This window comes from Protopterus annectens, chromosome 13.part0 (assembly GCF_019279795.1).
Source record: "Protopterus annectens isolate FY-2018-M chromosome 13.part0, PAN1.0, whole genome shotgun sequence".
Classification (NCBI taxonomy): Eukaryota; Metazoa; Chordata; order Ceratodontiformes; family Protopteridae; genus Protopterus; species Protopterus annectens.
This window is the reverse complement of record NC_056747.1, coordinates 677,036,497-677,050,447: the sequence shown is the minus strand read 5'-3', so window position 1 is coordinate 677,050,447 and position 13,951 is coordinate 677,036,497. Positions and strand designations below refer to the sequence as shown.

The 13,951-nt window shown below is 39.8% G+C and overlaps 1 protein-coding gene across 2 annotated transcripts in view; it reads right to left on the bottom strand.

Moving 5' to 3' along the window:
* The window catches only part of WDR81 (WD repeat domain 81), a 626,861-nt gene that overhangs the window by 561,402 nt on the left and 51,508 nt on the right, over window positions 1-13,951 (bottom strand). For both annotated transcript variants that reach the window (XM_044054364.1, XM_044054363.1), the window contains exon 3: window positions 9,662-9,769. In XM_044054364.1, the coding sequence (XP_043910299.1) occupies window positions 9,662-9,769 (108 nt within the window). The remainder of the gene's footprint in view (window positions 1-9,661; window positions 9,770-13,951) is intronic.

The following is a 13,951-nucleotide window of genomic DNA, read 5'->3' as shown; positions in this document are numbered from 1 at the left end:
GAGCTTTGACCTGGTCTCCTGCCTTGCCTACTTTTTAGCACTGCTCACAGTTCCTGCAGTACCCTGTTACATCCCTTACAATCCCAAGCCAATAAAAGTTCTGCATACTATGTCTCTTGGTATACTTTATGTCCATATGACCTACAAAAGGAATGCCAAGGAATGCCAAGGGCTAGGGCTAGAAGTGCTAGATGGTAGGCTCTAGGCACTACCAACTGCTTTATTACCTCACCCTCTAGCCCTCCCGGAGGGGTCCACTCTCTATACACTAAGCCTTTGCTCTAGTATACAGATTCTCCCTTTCCTTGAGAATCAGGTGCCTCCTTAGCTACCTCCCTCACGCTTTGCAATGCAGGGTCTGAGAGCTGAGACGGTCTCCTTTGTACTTTGTGACTCTTCCCAGTTCCCCTTCCACAGGAAGTCTGGTACCCTCAAGACAGTGGTGCCTCATTGTCAGCCTGGGTACTACCACTCACCTCTGTATTTGCAGTCACTCTGTCCAAAGGAAAATCAGTACCTACCAGCAGCTGTGGCTCACCTTCAAGCTCACTGCTACAGGGTAGATCCCTCCCTGAAATAGCCAACACCAACCCTGGCTTCAGGTGTGGTGCCTGTCTGGTTCTCCTCCATTTATCTTTTGTGTGCTACTTTTTTTGTCTCCCCCAAGCTACCAGACCCACATACCAGTCTCCAAGCTAGACCGAGTGTAACTGCATGCCCACAAGGTACTGCATTATCAAAATTATTCCCTATCAAGACATCTGTAGGGATATCCTCAAACACACCTACTTACTTGCTTCCGTTTCCACCAAACTAGTCAAACTAAACCCTGGCCAAAGGTATTTGGAATGAGGTCCCTCCAAAAGCTCTTACTGCAGTGGACTGCCCAAGCAAGTACTGCTCCTCTTTAACCACTGCAGGCTTCAAAATGGTTATATTAGAGGCTGTGTCTCTGTTAGCATTGGCCTGTTTTCCATCCATTAAAATAGGATATAACCTCTTGTGATAGTTTGGTACTCCTGCTGTCAGCAAACTACTTACCACTGGCATATTGTTATTCCCACTTGCTAACTCCTCAGCCTTTTGTTCCCCACTTTGCCTCCATGGACATCTATATGATACGTGGCCCCTCTAGTTACATTTAAAACATTTAACCCCCGATCTTGGCTGTGTACCTGAACTAGTGACTTCCCCTGTTACTGGCAGACTCTGTTGGGGTGATTTAGGCTGCCCACCATGGGTTTTCTTATACAGTGCAATGGAAAAGGATTTGCTCCCTTACTGGATTTCTTATTTTTTTGCATGTCTGTTACACTTAAATGTTTCATATCAACCAAATTTAAATATTAGACAAAGATAACCCAAGTAAAACACAAATTGCAGTTTTTATTTATTGAGGGAAAAAAAAAAACATCCAAACCTACATAGCCCTATGTGAAAAAGTAATTGCCCCCTAAACCTAAAACTGGTTGTGCCACCCTTAGCAGCAATAACTGCAATCAAGCATTTGCGCTAACTGGCAAGGAGTCTTTCACATCGCTGTTGAGGAATTTTGGCCCACTCTTCTTTGCAGAATTGTTTTAATTCAGCCATATTGGAGGGTTTCCGAGCATGTACCACCTTTTTAAGGTCATGCTGCAGCACCTCAACTGGCTTCAAGTCCGGACTTTGACTAGGCCACTCCAAAACTTTCAGTTTTGTTTTTTAAGCCATTCAGAGGTGCACTTGCTGATGTGTTTTGGATCATTGTCCTGCTGCAGAACCCAAGTGCGCTTCAGCTCGAGGTCATGAACTGATGACTGGACATTCTCCTTCAGGATTTTTTGGTAGAGGGCAGAATTCATGGTTCCATCAATCACAGCAAGTCGTCCAGGTCCAGAGGCAGCAAAGCAGCCCCAGACCATCACACTACCACCATGTTTGACTGTTGGCATGATGTTCTTTTTCTGAAATGCTGCGTTACTTTTACTCCAGATGTAACAGGACGCACACCTCCCAAAAAGTTCAACTTTTGTTTTGTCAGTCCACAGAATATTTTCCCAAAAGTCTTGGAGATCATCAAGATGTTTTTTGGCAAAAGTGAGACGTTCTTTTTGGTCATCAGTGGTTTTCACCTTGGAACTCTGCCATGCATGCCATTTTTGCCCAGTCTCTTACTTATGGTTGAGTCATTAACACTGACCTTAACTGAGGCAAGTGAAGCCTGCAGTTCTCTAGATGGTGTTCTGGGTTCTTTTGTGACCTCTTGGATGAGCGGTCGCTGCGTTCTTGGAGTAATTTTTGTAGGCTGGCCACTCCTGGGAAGGTTCACCACTGTTCCATGTTTTCTCTATTTGTGGTTAATGGCTCTCACCGTGGTTCGCTGGAGTCCCAAAGCTTTAGAAATGGCTTTGTAACCTTTTCCAGACTGATAGATGTCAATTACTTTGTTTCTCATCTGTTCCGGAATTTCTTTAGATCTTGGCATGATGTCTTCCTTTTGGGATCTTTGGCCTACTTCACTTTGTCTGACAGGCCTACTTCACTTTGTCTGACAGGTTCTATTTAAGTGATCTCTTGATTCAATAGGTCTGGCAGTAATCAGATCTGGGTGCAGCTAGTGAAATTAAACTCGGTTTTCCCAAAAATGTGATTAACCACAGTTACTTCATGATTAACAAAAGGGGGGCAATTACTTTTTCACACAGGACCATGTAGGTTTGGATAGTTTTTTCCATAATAAATAAAAATCACTTAAACACTGCAGTTTTGTGTTTACTTGGGTTATCTTTGTCTAATATTTAAACTTGTTTGATGATCTGAAACATTTAAGTGTGACAAACATGCAAAAAAAATAAGAACTCAGGAAGGGGGCAAATACTTTTTCATTGCACTGTATCCACGTGCAGCACTGGGTATCCCCTTCCTGTGCAGTGCTGCCCTGGGTTGTCGTGGTCAGTTGAGAGAAGTAGCCTGTCAGACATAGGCTTGTTTTTCTGGAGTAAGGAATGCTATCTGGGATGCTGTGTCCAGTCTTGCTCCCAGGAATACAATTTTCTAACTGGGGACTAGTTTGGATTTCTTTTCATTTATAGTGTACCCCAGTGAGGTCAGTAGGTCCTTTACAAAAGTCAGGTGCTGCAACAGCTTTTCCTGTCTGCCTGCCTGAATCAGGCAGTCGTCCAAGTAAATTTGAACTTCTTTGTCTGCAAAAAGCAATGGTTGGAGCCAGGCATTTTGTGAAGACTCTGGGAGCAGTAGATAAGCCAAAGGGAAGTGCAGAGAACTGAGAATGCATAGATCCTGCCCTGAAACGAAGATATTTCCTGCAAAAGTCTTTGACTGGGGTGTGCAGATAGGCCTCTTTTAGGTCTAGGGTGGCTAACCAGGCATCATTGGACAGCATAGGAAGAAGCTGCTGGAGGGTGAGCATTTTGAATTTTGGTTCCACCAGGAAGGTGTTTAGAATGGAGAGATCTAAGATTGGGTGCCAGGTGCCCTCTTTTCTGGGCACCAGGAAAAGTCTGGAATAGAAACCTTGGCCTATCTGGTCTGCAGAACAGGCCGAATTGCCCTCATGGAGAGCAGGCAATGAACTTGGTTTTGTGCCTCTGCCCACTGGTTTGGAGGAAGATATGGGAACCCTTTTTGGGCTGGCAGTCTGTGGAAATAAAATTTGTACCCTTGGGACACTATGTTGAGGAACCATCGATCGTTGGTGATGGAGGCCCAGTTTTTTGCATGGGAGGCACGTTTTCCACCTAGGGGTACAAGCAGGTGGGCAGAGGTGGATTGGAAAAGTCACTATGAATTCTTTCAGTAATGGGGTGGCTTAGCACTCCCTGTTTTAGAAGTGGAGGTACTCCATTGCTTAGATCTCTGCATTCCCTGGGACTGCTGTCTGGGGGGGGGTCTGCTTCCCCCTAGGTCTAGTCCGAGGCGGCCTTGAGGGGGACTGGAAAGGATCAGTGTTTTGAGGGGCATTGCCTACTGAATCTTAGAGGCTGGACTTGCAAAAAGTCTTTAACTATCTGCATAGACTTGGCTTTTTCTTCCATCTTTTTTAAAACTTCCTCTGCTTTGGTGCCAAACAGACTGTCTTTGTTCAGTGGTGCGTCCAATAGTTTTGATCTGACATGGTTTGGCAAGGTCTGTTCCTTAAGCCAAGCATGCCTTCTAATTACAGAACCTGTTACTGCTGCCCTGCAGGATGCTTCTAGGGCGTCAAACCCACATTGCAGGGTATGCTTAGAAACTTGGCTTGCAGAATGCATAAGCTCCTGTAATTCTTTATTTTCTGCACAGTCTGGGAAGGTAGAGAATTTTTGTTTAATAAGTTCCATTGTATGTTGCTGGTATTTCAGCATGTGGAACTGACAATTTAATACTCTAATGGCAAGAGTTGCACAGGTGTACACTTTTTACCCCATCTGTCTAAAGCTCGGGAATCCCTGTCCGAAGGGGCGGGATTCTTAGCTGTGGTTGCTTTTATTCCTTTCGGTCCTTGGGAGATGACCTCTGGGTCAGCAGTAGGATTTTTGAAAAGAAATTTGTGCGAGTCAGGGACTCTAACACCTGTCAGGTTTCCTGGGTGAAGGAGGTAGAGTATCAGGAGTTAGACTGGATTCTGGTACAGTATCAGGAGTTAGACTGGATTCTACAAAGAGATCATCCACAACATCCAGCACAGGAGGAATAGTTAAGGGTCTGTGCTGTGGTAAATCTAAAAATTCCCAGAGTCTCTTTTTGGACTGAGGATAATCCTGGCATTCCCAATGGAAATGCTCTCTCAAAGTATGTAAGGTTTCACCAAAAAAAAAAAATCCTCTGGAGGAGAGGCAGAATTATGGATTCCTCTGCATCTGAATCCTCATAAGCAGATAAAGGCAGGTCTTCATAATCAGAAACCTCAGAGTCATCAGAGTCATCAGACTCTTGGTCGGATAAAGCTGCTGGGGACAAGTCTTTTTTTTCTTTTAGCAGGGGCAGGCTGACTTCCCCTAATCAGCATAATAAGGTCTTCCGCCATGTTAAGCATTTGAGATTGAGGCATGGAAGCAGGCGCTTGAGTAGTTGTTTTTTTTTTTTTTTTTTTGACGTAGTTCATACCCTGGGACTTAGAAACTCGGCAGTTTTAGAAAGAACTGAAGAGGAGAAAGAAGTCGTTGGTTTGTATTAAATACCAGTAGTGCAAACAACTTCCTCGGAAGCCAGTGCCTGCACAGCAGCTCCGGACCCATCCAAGGTAGAGGCATCTGCAGGTTCCGTAGTCAAATAAGAGTCTCGCGGCAAACTGGACTCTGAATGGGTGTTGGTAACGGCCTGCAAATCCACAGAAGCGGGCATCAGGGGCTGTGAAAGCACCAGAGTACTGGCAAACTGGCGACTAGCTTAATGAAGAGTAGTTGGCAGTTTCGGACCTCTCTGTCTTTGTCCTTACGTTTTTTCAGAAGATCGGTAGTCGGATGGCTTACCGAAGCCATTTCATTAGCTATGATAAGGGCCCGACGACTTATAGTTTTGGAGTTGAACAAAGCACAAAACCGACAGCGAGGGACGTCGTGGTCTGGGCCTAAACAAGTGACGCAGTAACAATGAAAATCTCTGTGTGGTATTTGCTTTCCACAGGTGAGACAATTGTTAACTTTTTCTGACATCGGTTAGAGCAAGAAAAAGGATCCCCAATGGGGTACTTAGCTTTAGAAGACTTCAACTTCAAATTCGGAAACGAAAACTCAGGTAGCAGCCGACTGGCATTCGTGCAAACTGCTTCTGCTTCGGGCTCCTCGGCAAGAAAGACTGATGTAATGGCATCGGCTGCCTGTTTTTATACCACTGATGACCTGACGGCAGTCCAGCAGCGACAGCAACCAATGCAGAAATACTAAGCCTCTGGTATTCGGGCCGACTGAGGGCTACCCCTGGCAGGATAACCCAAGTGTGATGACTGCAACAGTGAAACACGAAGAACATCTGCAGTTAGGCTCACATGTGCAAGCCCTTGGACAGCGTCTTAAAAGGTATACACACACACACACACACACACACACACACACACACACACACACACACACACACACACACAGATCTACAGTAATGAAGTTAAAATAAGACAGTGTCACTTCCCCACCTACCTGTTAAAAAGAGGATTTTAAGGTACAGACTGTGGAAATTATTATTAGCAAAGAAAATTTCCTCAGAAATTATAGCTAGTGAGTGGGGATAAAATTAAAGTGGAGTTTAAAAAATAGAGTAAAAATAAGTATACTTAAGAAGCAATTATTTAGAGGGTCTGTCAAAGGTTAAAGTGTTGCAGACTGAGGTGAATCGCACAGAACAAGATGAGGAGTGCCAAACAGAAAAAAAAATGAGTATCTGGATAATATGCATGAGTTTAGAAAGACTGCTGTCGAGCAACTGTATTTTGATAACTGCAGAGCACAAAATGTAGTACAATGACTTAGGCAACAGAAAATAGAAAGGGTTGTTGCCAAACTTAGGGAGCCTAGAATAACAAAAATGACCAAAGAACCTACAGAGGTACAACAGATATTATGGAAATTTTAGGAAAATTTGTAGAAAGCAGATGAATCTGGAAATCAAGAAAAAGTACAAATGGAAACATTTATGGAAGACTTAAGTATGCCAATGTCAGAAGTAGCGGAGACTCAAAAACAGTTAAGATAGGAGGAGATAAGATAAAAAACAGTGGTGCATCTGTGCAGGAAAGTCTCCTGGAACAGATGGCATTCCTGTGGAAATTTGGAAGTTAGGAGGAAAGAAAGTACAGTAGAGAGTCGATTATCCAAACTAATTGTGAGCTAGGGTAGTTCGGCTAATCGAACTGGATAAAAAACTTCTAAAATCTTGTTTTTTCTGCAAGCAGGAATACACTTAACCATTCAGCAATTCCAGTGGACAATAAAGAATATATTTTTCACAAACGAGCTGACCAGTTCAAAAAACATCCTCAAGCGAATACATATAATGTTTACATATTCAGACTATGATTTTTCCTACCCAGAAACTTTGGAAGGCTGGTTCAGATAACTGACATTTCAGATAATCAACTCTCTAATGTAATAAAGACCTGTAAGGCTTTGTTTAACAGTAATTTATAAGGATGGGAAGTACCAACATTCTGGAAGAAAGCTGTGGTGGCTGTAACACCTAAAGATGGTAAAGAGCCAAAAGATCTAACGTCATGTAGGCTCATTTCAATTTTAACTCAGGACTATAAAGTGCCTAGAATAGCTAAAAAAATGGCAAAGGTGTTGCCAAACTGATAGATGTGGGTCAATATGGTTTGATGGAAGGAAGGCAAACATTCAACAACATTAATAAAACAATGATGATCCAGATAGAAGCAGAATATAAGAAAACACTGCTATTGTTGGTGGGTCTTGATGTAGAGAAAGCATTCAACACAGTAAGCTGGAATTTTATCAGTAGAGCAATGGAAGCATTTGCATTCCTTGATACAATAATAAGGTCAATTAGGATGACATAGCTGGGATCAGAGTCAATTAAAGTGGTAGAGTTCTTCTCTGAGAAGTTGTGTTTGAATAACCAAGCAGGGGTATCCTCTTTCTCATTTATCTGCATTATATTTAGAGCCAGTGGCAAAAGAAATAAAGAACTGAGAAAAGCAAGGATATAACCGGTATGGTAATCAAGAAAAGTTGGCTTTATTTGCAGACGATATTATTTTTTCCTGATAATACCAGAAAAAGGACATCTCAGTATTGTGGAACAATCTGGGACAGTTTCAAGTTTTTCTGGGATATAAAATTCATGAAGACAAAACAAAGGCTATAGCTGCAAACTATGTACCTGCACATTAATTGGTTCAGCAATGACCATATTTATGGGGACACAATAAAATGAAGTATTTAGGTGTATAGGTTAAAAAGAATTCTGTTATGGCAGTTAAGGACATTTGGGAAGAGTCTAAACAAAAGAGAATACAAAAACCGAGAAACAGGAAGCACTTGTTTATGGATACGAATAGCAAGATACAAGCAATGATAATGTTTTTATTCCCTTTTTGTTTTACATTCAGGTCAGGCATATTTTTAATCAATCAGAGGAAAAGTCGTGGACAGTAACTAATAAACAGCTGAAAGGTTTTACTAGGGAGTTGAAGAGAGCAAGGGTCAAGTGGAGTAAGTTGATCCTTCCAATTGGACAAGGTGGTTTAGGATTACCTGATTTGAAAGGAAAGTTTAGAGCTACACAGATAAGGCTCATACAAACAACACATCAGCAAGGTATAATTCAAAGTGGATAGGAATGCCGATGAAGTCAGAAGGTTCAAAAATAAAAAAAAGAGTGGGATTTTGGATGTAGATCCTTAAGGAGAATAAACAGCAGCCATATAGAATATTATATTTACAAAGTAGCAGAATGTATTTATGAAGTAGCAAAATGCATTTTACAAACTAAGCCAATGCAGGAATGGAAAAAGGAGATTCGGTCAATAGGGATGGCTGCAATTAGGGGTACAGAGAATAGGCAAAGGGGGGTTGGAATTTACTGGAGAAAACTGGCAAAGGACCAAGGTACTGGGAGCAAATAACTAGAAAAGGAAAGGTAACTGATTGGGAAGAGGCCAAGAAGACATTTGGAGTGCAGGCTAGAGACCGACTTCTCTACTGATATCAGTACATAGGCAAAGAGAAAGAGATAAGGGATCCTAAGAGAAAGACCTGCTCGCTCTGGTATAGTTTTTAGCTGAATCTAGAACAGAAACTGCTGTTAAAAAGGAGATAACTAGTAGGGCATACAAAACACTGCACCATAACTACAGGAATCAATCAGAGGAGGTTAGAAAAGATCGGGAAGAGAGATTGGATAAGCAATTCACAAGGAAATAACTGCAGGACATATGGGTGGCTCCCAAGTATGTGACACAGTCTAGCAGATTTAGGATTTTTACTTGGAAGTGTTTGCATAGGTATTTTTATACTCCAGGCAGGCTCCAAGGAATCTTTCCTCAAGTAGATGACAAATGTTGAAGGTGTTATTGGGAAGAAAGAGGTTAACTAGGAACATATTTTCTGGGAAAATAATGAATTTACGTACTTTAAAATTTCCCTACAGAGTGCTCTGTCAGAAATACTGGGCGAGTAAATGGGTGTAACTAAGGTGATTTTTTTGAGCAGTAATACAGGACCTGTATTGCCTAGACATAGTAAAGCCTTGTTAACTTTAATTTTGGTGGCTGCTAAAAATTAGTAGAAAATAGAAATAAAACCAACTGTACTTGAAGTGGTTTTATTTTATATAACTGTACGTTTGCCTATGTCTTGGGTAATAATTCAATAAAGGTGTTTAAAAAAAAAAAAAAAAAACGGCAGAACTGCACTTATTACATTTAGTTGCAAGTCAGAGTCACATAAATGAAAAACATTGAAAAAGCATACATAAACTGATCAGAATCGCATTTAGAGAGACTAATGCAAAAAAAAAAAAAAGTTTATATTTTCTGCTGCCATTTGTTCTCAGAAATGCATTTTTTATTTACATTTACTCTTCTAACAAAGATAAGAAAGATACCAAAGGACATTATTTCAAAGGAAGGTTGCCAGTCCATTAAACATACTGACTTTCACACTTAAAAAATATAACAACAAAGTTACGGATGGCATGCGGTGTATTATTTGGATTTGTAAGACCTTACCTATATAGCACAAGGTAAGCAGGCGTAGTAGGTTTCTTGCTATGTAGCGAGATGTTACAGTTGGGCCCAGCTTTGCTGCCAGCCACTGGACCATTTTACAGGCTGAATCTGTGAACGAAGACAGACAAGAGCTTCAGAGTACGCCCTTCTGAATTGCAGTACTGCGCTGCAAGGAAATGACAGTGACAACCATAACAACAGGATTGTTAAAGATAGCTTATCTGGAAAGCATGCATCCACACCCCTCTACTCCTCAAATGTTTTTAATGGGGTCAAGACTACAAGGCTTCTCTCAGCTATTTTAAAATTGTCAGTAGATTTTATTCAAGAAATATTTTACAGTATATGGAAAAAAAAAATGACAAATCACTTGACGTACATTCGTAAAGGGCACTGTTCCTGTGTCATATGCTCAATAACTATGAAACCGTCAAGCTAACACCACCACTCTTAAAAAATGAAGTACACTATACTAAATTTGACTAAACTATCTAAGGATTACAATGTAATAATTCCAGTTTGGTCAATTGGCTGTTGTGCTTTGTTGACTAGTTCTGTGCTAGTGGTTTAAATGGATACGTACTGCATTAAAAGTATGCTGTGCATCCGAAAGAGATACCTTCATAGTAAGCCAGATCTCAGATGGCATGCACGGAGATGTGCAGCTCAAAGTACAGCTTCATTCATCAAGGTTGCATTGGTCTGTTTTAAATTTAAACTTAAATGTTACTTTTAAAGAAGGTGGTGCAACATCCCATTTCTTCAGAAATAGTAGGAGGGCACTAGGGGAATTCTTCCTTTTCTTCAGTTTCTAAGACTGGAATAGGCTGACTGCACAGCATGAAATGACACAGAGGACTGACTCAAAGCTAGACAGATTCCTCATGACGAATGCAACCTATAATCACACAGCATAAGCAAAGAAGTACACAGATCCCTGTAAGAAAATGGCACTGAGATTACACAGTACAGAGTACAAAATTAGCCAGATCCGCACAGGACAATATTAAAAACAGATACTTATGTTTTGCATTTAAGTGAAGCGGGCTGAAACAATCCTTATTCAGTTCTGATAACTTACATTACGGTAACACACTAACAATGATTCCCAAATAATAATTTACAGTTACAAATCGACAGCTTGAAAAAGAATATCAACAATAAGCCTAAGAATCAATACCGAAATGGCAGCAAACTACGTGACAGCCAAGTAGCACAAGCAATGAGATGCAGACAAAAAGACGTTAAATCTTGTTATAAAAGCATTTCATGTGGGTTGTTGACTTAAGGAGTGTTCCAGAACTTGGGACAAACTGATAGAAATGAATAACTGGTGCAAATTAGTGATAACTGGAAAAAAGGAGGACAGTGCAAGGAAAGCGGCAGTACAGAAGAGAGGGAGTAGTTCTTGAGAAGGGTTTTATTATGAAGCACATTTCTTAGAGAAGGAGCACGGATTGTACGATGCAGACTGCATTATTACAGCCATCTGCAAAACTTGGAGGAATAGGGATAGACAATAGCTTCTTCCAAGGGACGGACAGTGACATTTTCTACAGTTAGAATTTAATACAACTAGAAATACACCAACCTGTTTTCCAAACAGTCCAAACGTAAGTAGCAGGCCATTCTAAATTTTATGACATGGAACAAGTATACTCTTGCATTTCCTTTCCCTAAAAACAGAATCCTTGACTCTGCATATCTTCAAAATATCCTTCAAAACACTTTAAATTGTGCAATCTGTTTTATAACTGGCTCAAAAATGACATGTGTATTGGAGGGGGGGGGGGGGGACTCTCTATGACTTCCAGTAAGAAAGGAGACAATCATCCACATTAAAATTGTCAACGTGTTATTCCTCAAGAAATAAGAAATTAAGAGTTGGACTGAGTGAATAAGAGATAATTTTAGAATTACAAGAAAGGTCCCCAAAACATGTTTATTTTATTATTATTTTTTTTTTTTTTGAAAAAGTGGGAGAACATAACAAGAGTACCACATAGCATGAATACTTTGTCTAGGGACTGGTAGAAAGGCATGGAAAAACTCACACAGCATGGATTAGCAGTAATACAGGACTGATGAGATCTCTGATGAAGAACAGTACGGTAATGACTATACAGACTGACTCTAGCTTTATGGTAAGCTCTTTTTATCCTGTGTTAACACTCGAGTAAATGTCAAGAAAATCCTACTAGAACAGCTGAACTTTATTTGGGGTTAACCAGAGTCTCTTTAATTGATGGCACGTGTGTACCCAAGAAGACTGAATACCGCAGTTAAATCAAAAGCTGCTTCAACAAAGTATTAGTTTAAGGGCGTGCGCACTTATGCGACCAGCTTATTGTACGTTTTTTATTTTTTATATTTTTCCCCTAACAGATTTGTTGGTTTTTCAATTGAATTGTACAGGTTATAGGTCACATTAAAGGTGGGAAAAGTTTTGAACGGATTTATTATGGTCTCATTGTTTTATGACAAAAAACAGGCATTTTAACAGAGATGCGTAAACTTTTTATATCCAGTGTGTGTGTTTTTATATATATATATATATATATATATATATATATATATATATATATATATATATATATATATATATATACACACACACATATATACATATACATATATATATATATATATATATATATAATGGGTCTGGGACTACTGCGCGAACAGCCATTTCACCAAATCTGAAATGGCCAGGCATACTTACGTGAAAGTGCTTTTCACCGAAGAAGCACTTTCGCAGAAGTATGCCTGGAGGTAGAGGGAGTTGTGGGGGAGTGACTGTTGCGGAGATCGTACTATGGTGTCATTAAGGGAATTTTTCCCTTTTCCCCACTGTAGTGTGATCCCGGAGTGAGAATAATAAAGTAGGGGTGGTGGGGTGCAGGGGGGCTTGGCCCCCTGCATAAATGTTAATTTACTGTTTTTTTTTTTTTTTTTTTTTTTATATAAACACACTTTAGCGAAAGCGCTTTTGCTAAAAGTGTGTTCCGTGATGATGGATTCGGAGTTTTGATCTTTCGATCAAAAGTCCTAGATTTATATATATATATATAAATATAATAATAATAATAATAATAATAATAAAATCTACATTTGTATATATATATATATATATATATATATATATATATATATATATATATATACACACACACACACACACACATATATACACACGCATTTATATTTATTTATATTTATATATATATATATATATATATATATATATATATATATATATATATCTATACACATATACATATATATACACATATACACACACACACACACGCCTATAAATAAATATATCTATACACACAGAGCAAACTTACAACTACAAAAGGTTTGAAGGGAAAACAAGCATCCAAGCCTCACAGACAGCCAAAAATTGTGAGCAGTGATCAGATTCAAAAGCTGTTAGAGACAGAAAAATACAGCTACCAAGGAAAAAAGGCATAAACTGTAGAAAAGAATCTGTGTTTTATCCAGAAGGGAGGGAAATGGAAGATTAAGAGGGTCAAGCAGCTGTAATCGGCCAGAAAAGTCTGACTTTGTCTGAAAAGTTCCACTGATACAATGTGGAAGGTACCAAGGGCATCAAGGGGTTATGAAGATTACAGAAAAAATGGTAAGGATCAACACTGGACAGGAAGGACTCGTTTTTTACGGCACAGCACAGGAGTGTTAAAAGTATAACTAGACAGACTTCTGAAGCAGAGCCAATAATGGCTGCATCGTTACTGCAGGAAGGATGGTATCCTAATCAACTTTCAAGAGGGCTACTAAAACCAACCCCTGTACAGTTGCTGCTGAGACACCACTCTGCCGAGTTGTCTAGTGTGTACAAAATACAGGTACCAGGCTGCTACTGGCACCATGCAAATCATTCAGAACTGTATATTCCAAGCCAATGTTAAGGATTCCCACACCCAAAAACACATTTTACCGCACTGTACATTATACAAATGTAAAAACAACTGGAGGAAGGTCACAGAAACACAAAATATTACTGATGCCATGTTAAATTCAAAAACCAAAGCAGACACGCCAGGAGCCTAAAAACTAAGAAACTTAATTTAATATAAATAAATACAAACATACTGTGTCTGTCATTACTTATTATTATATTGAATTAAATTAAATAATTTATATTAAACTAAGTTTCAGAGGTTCAGGGATGTCTATGTTTAATAATACATATCAGAAACTAATAATGCATATCAGCAACAACTTTGCTGTAATGGATAATACTTGTATCCATTCAACCAAAAG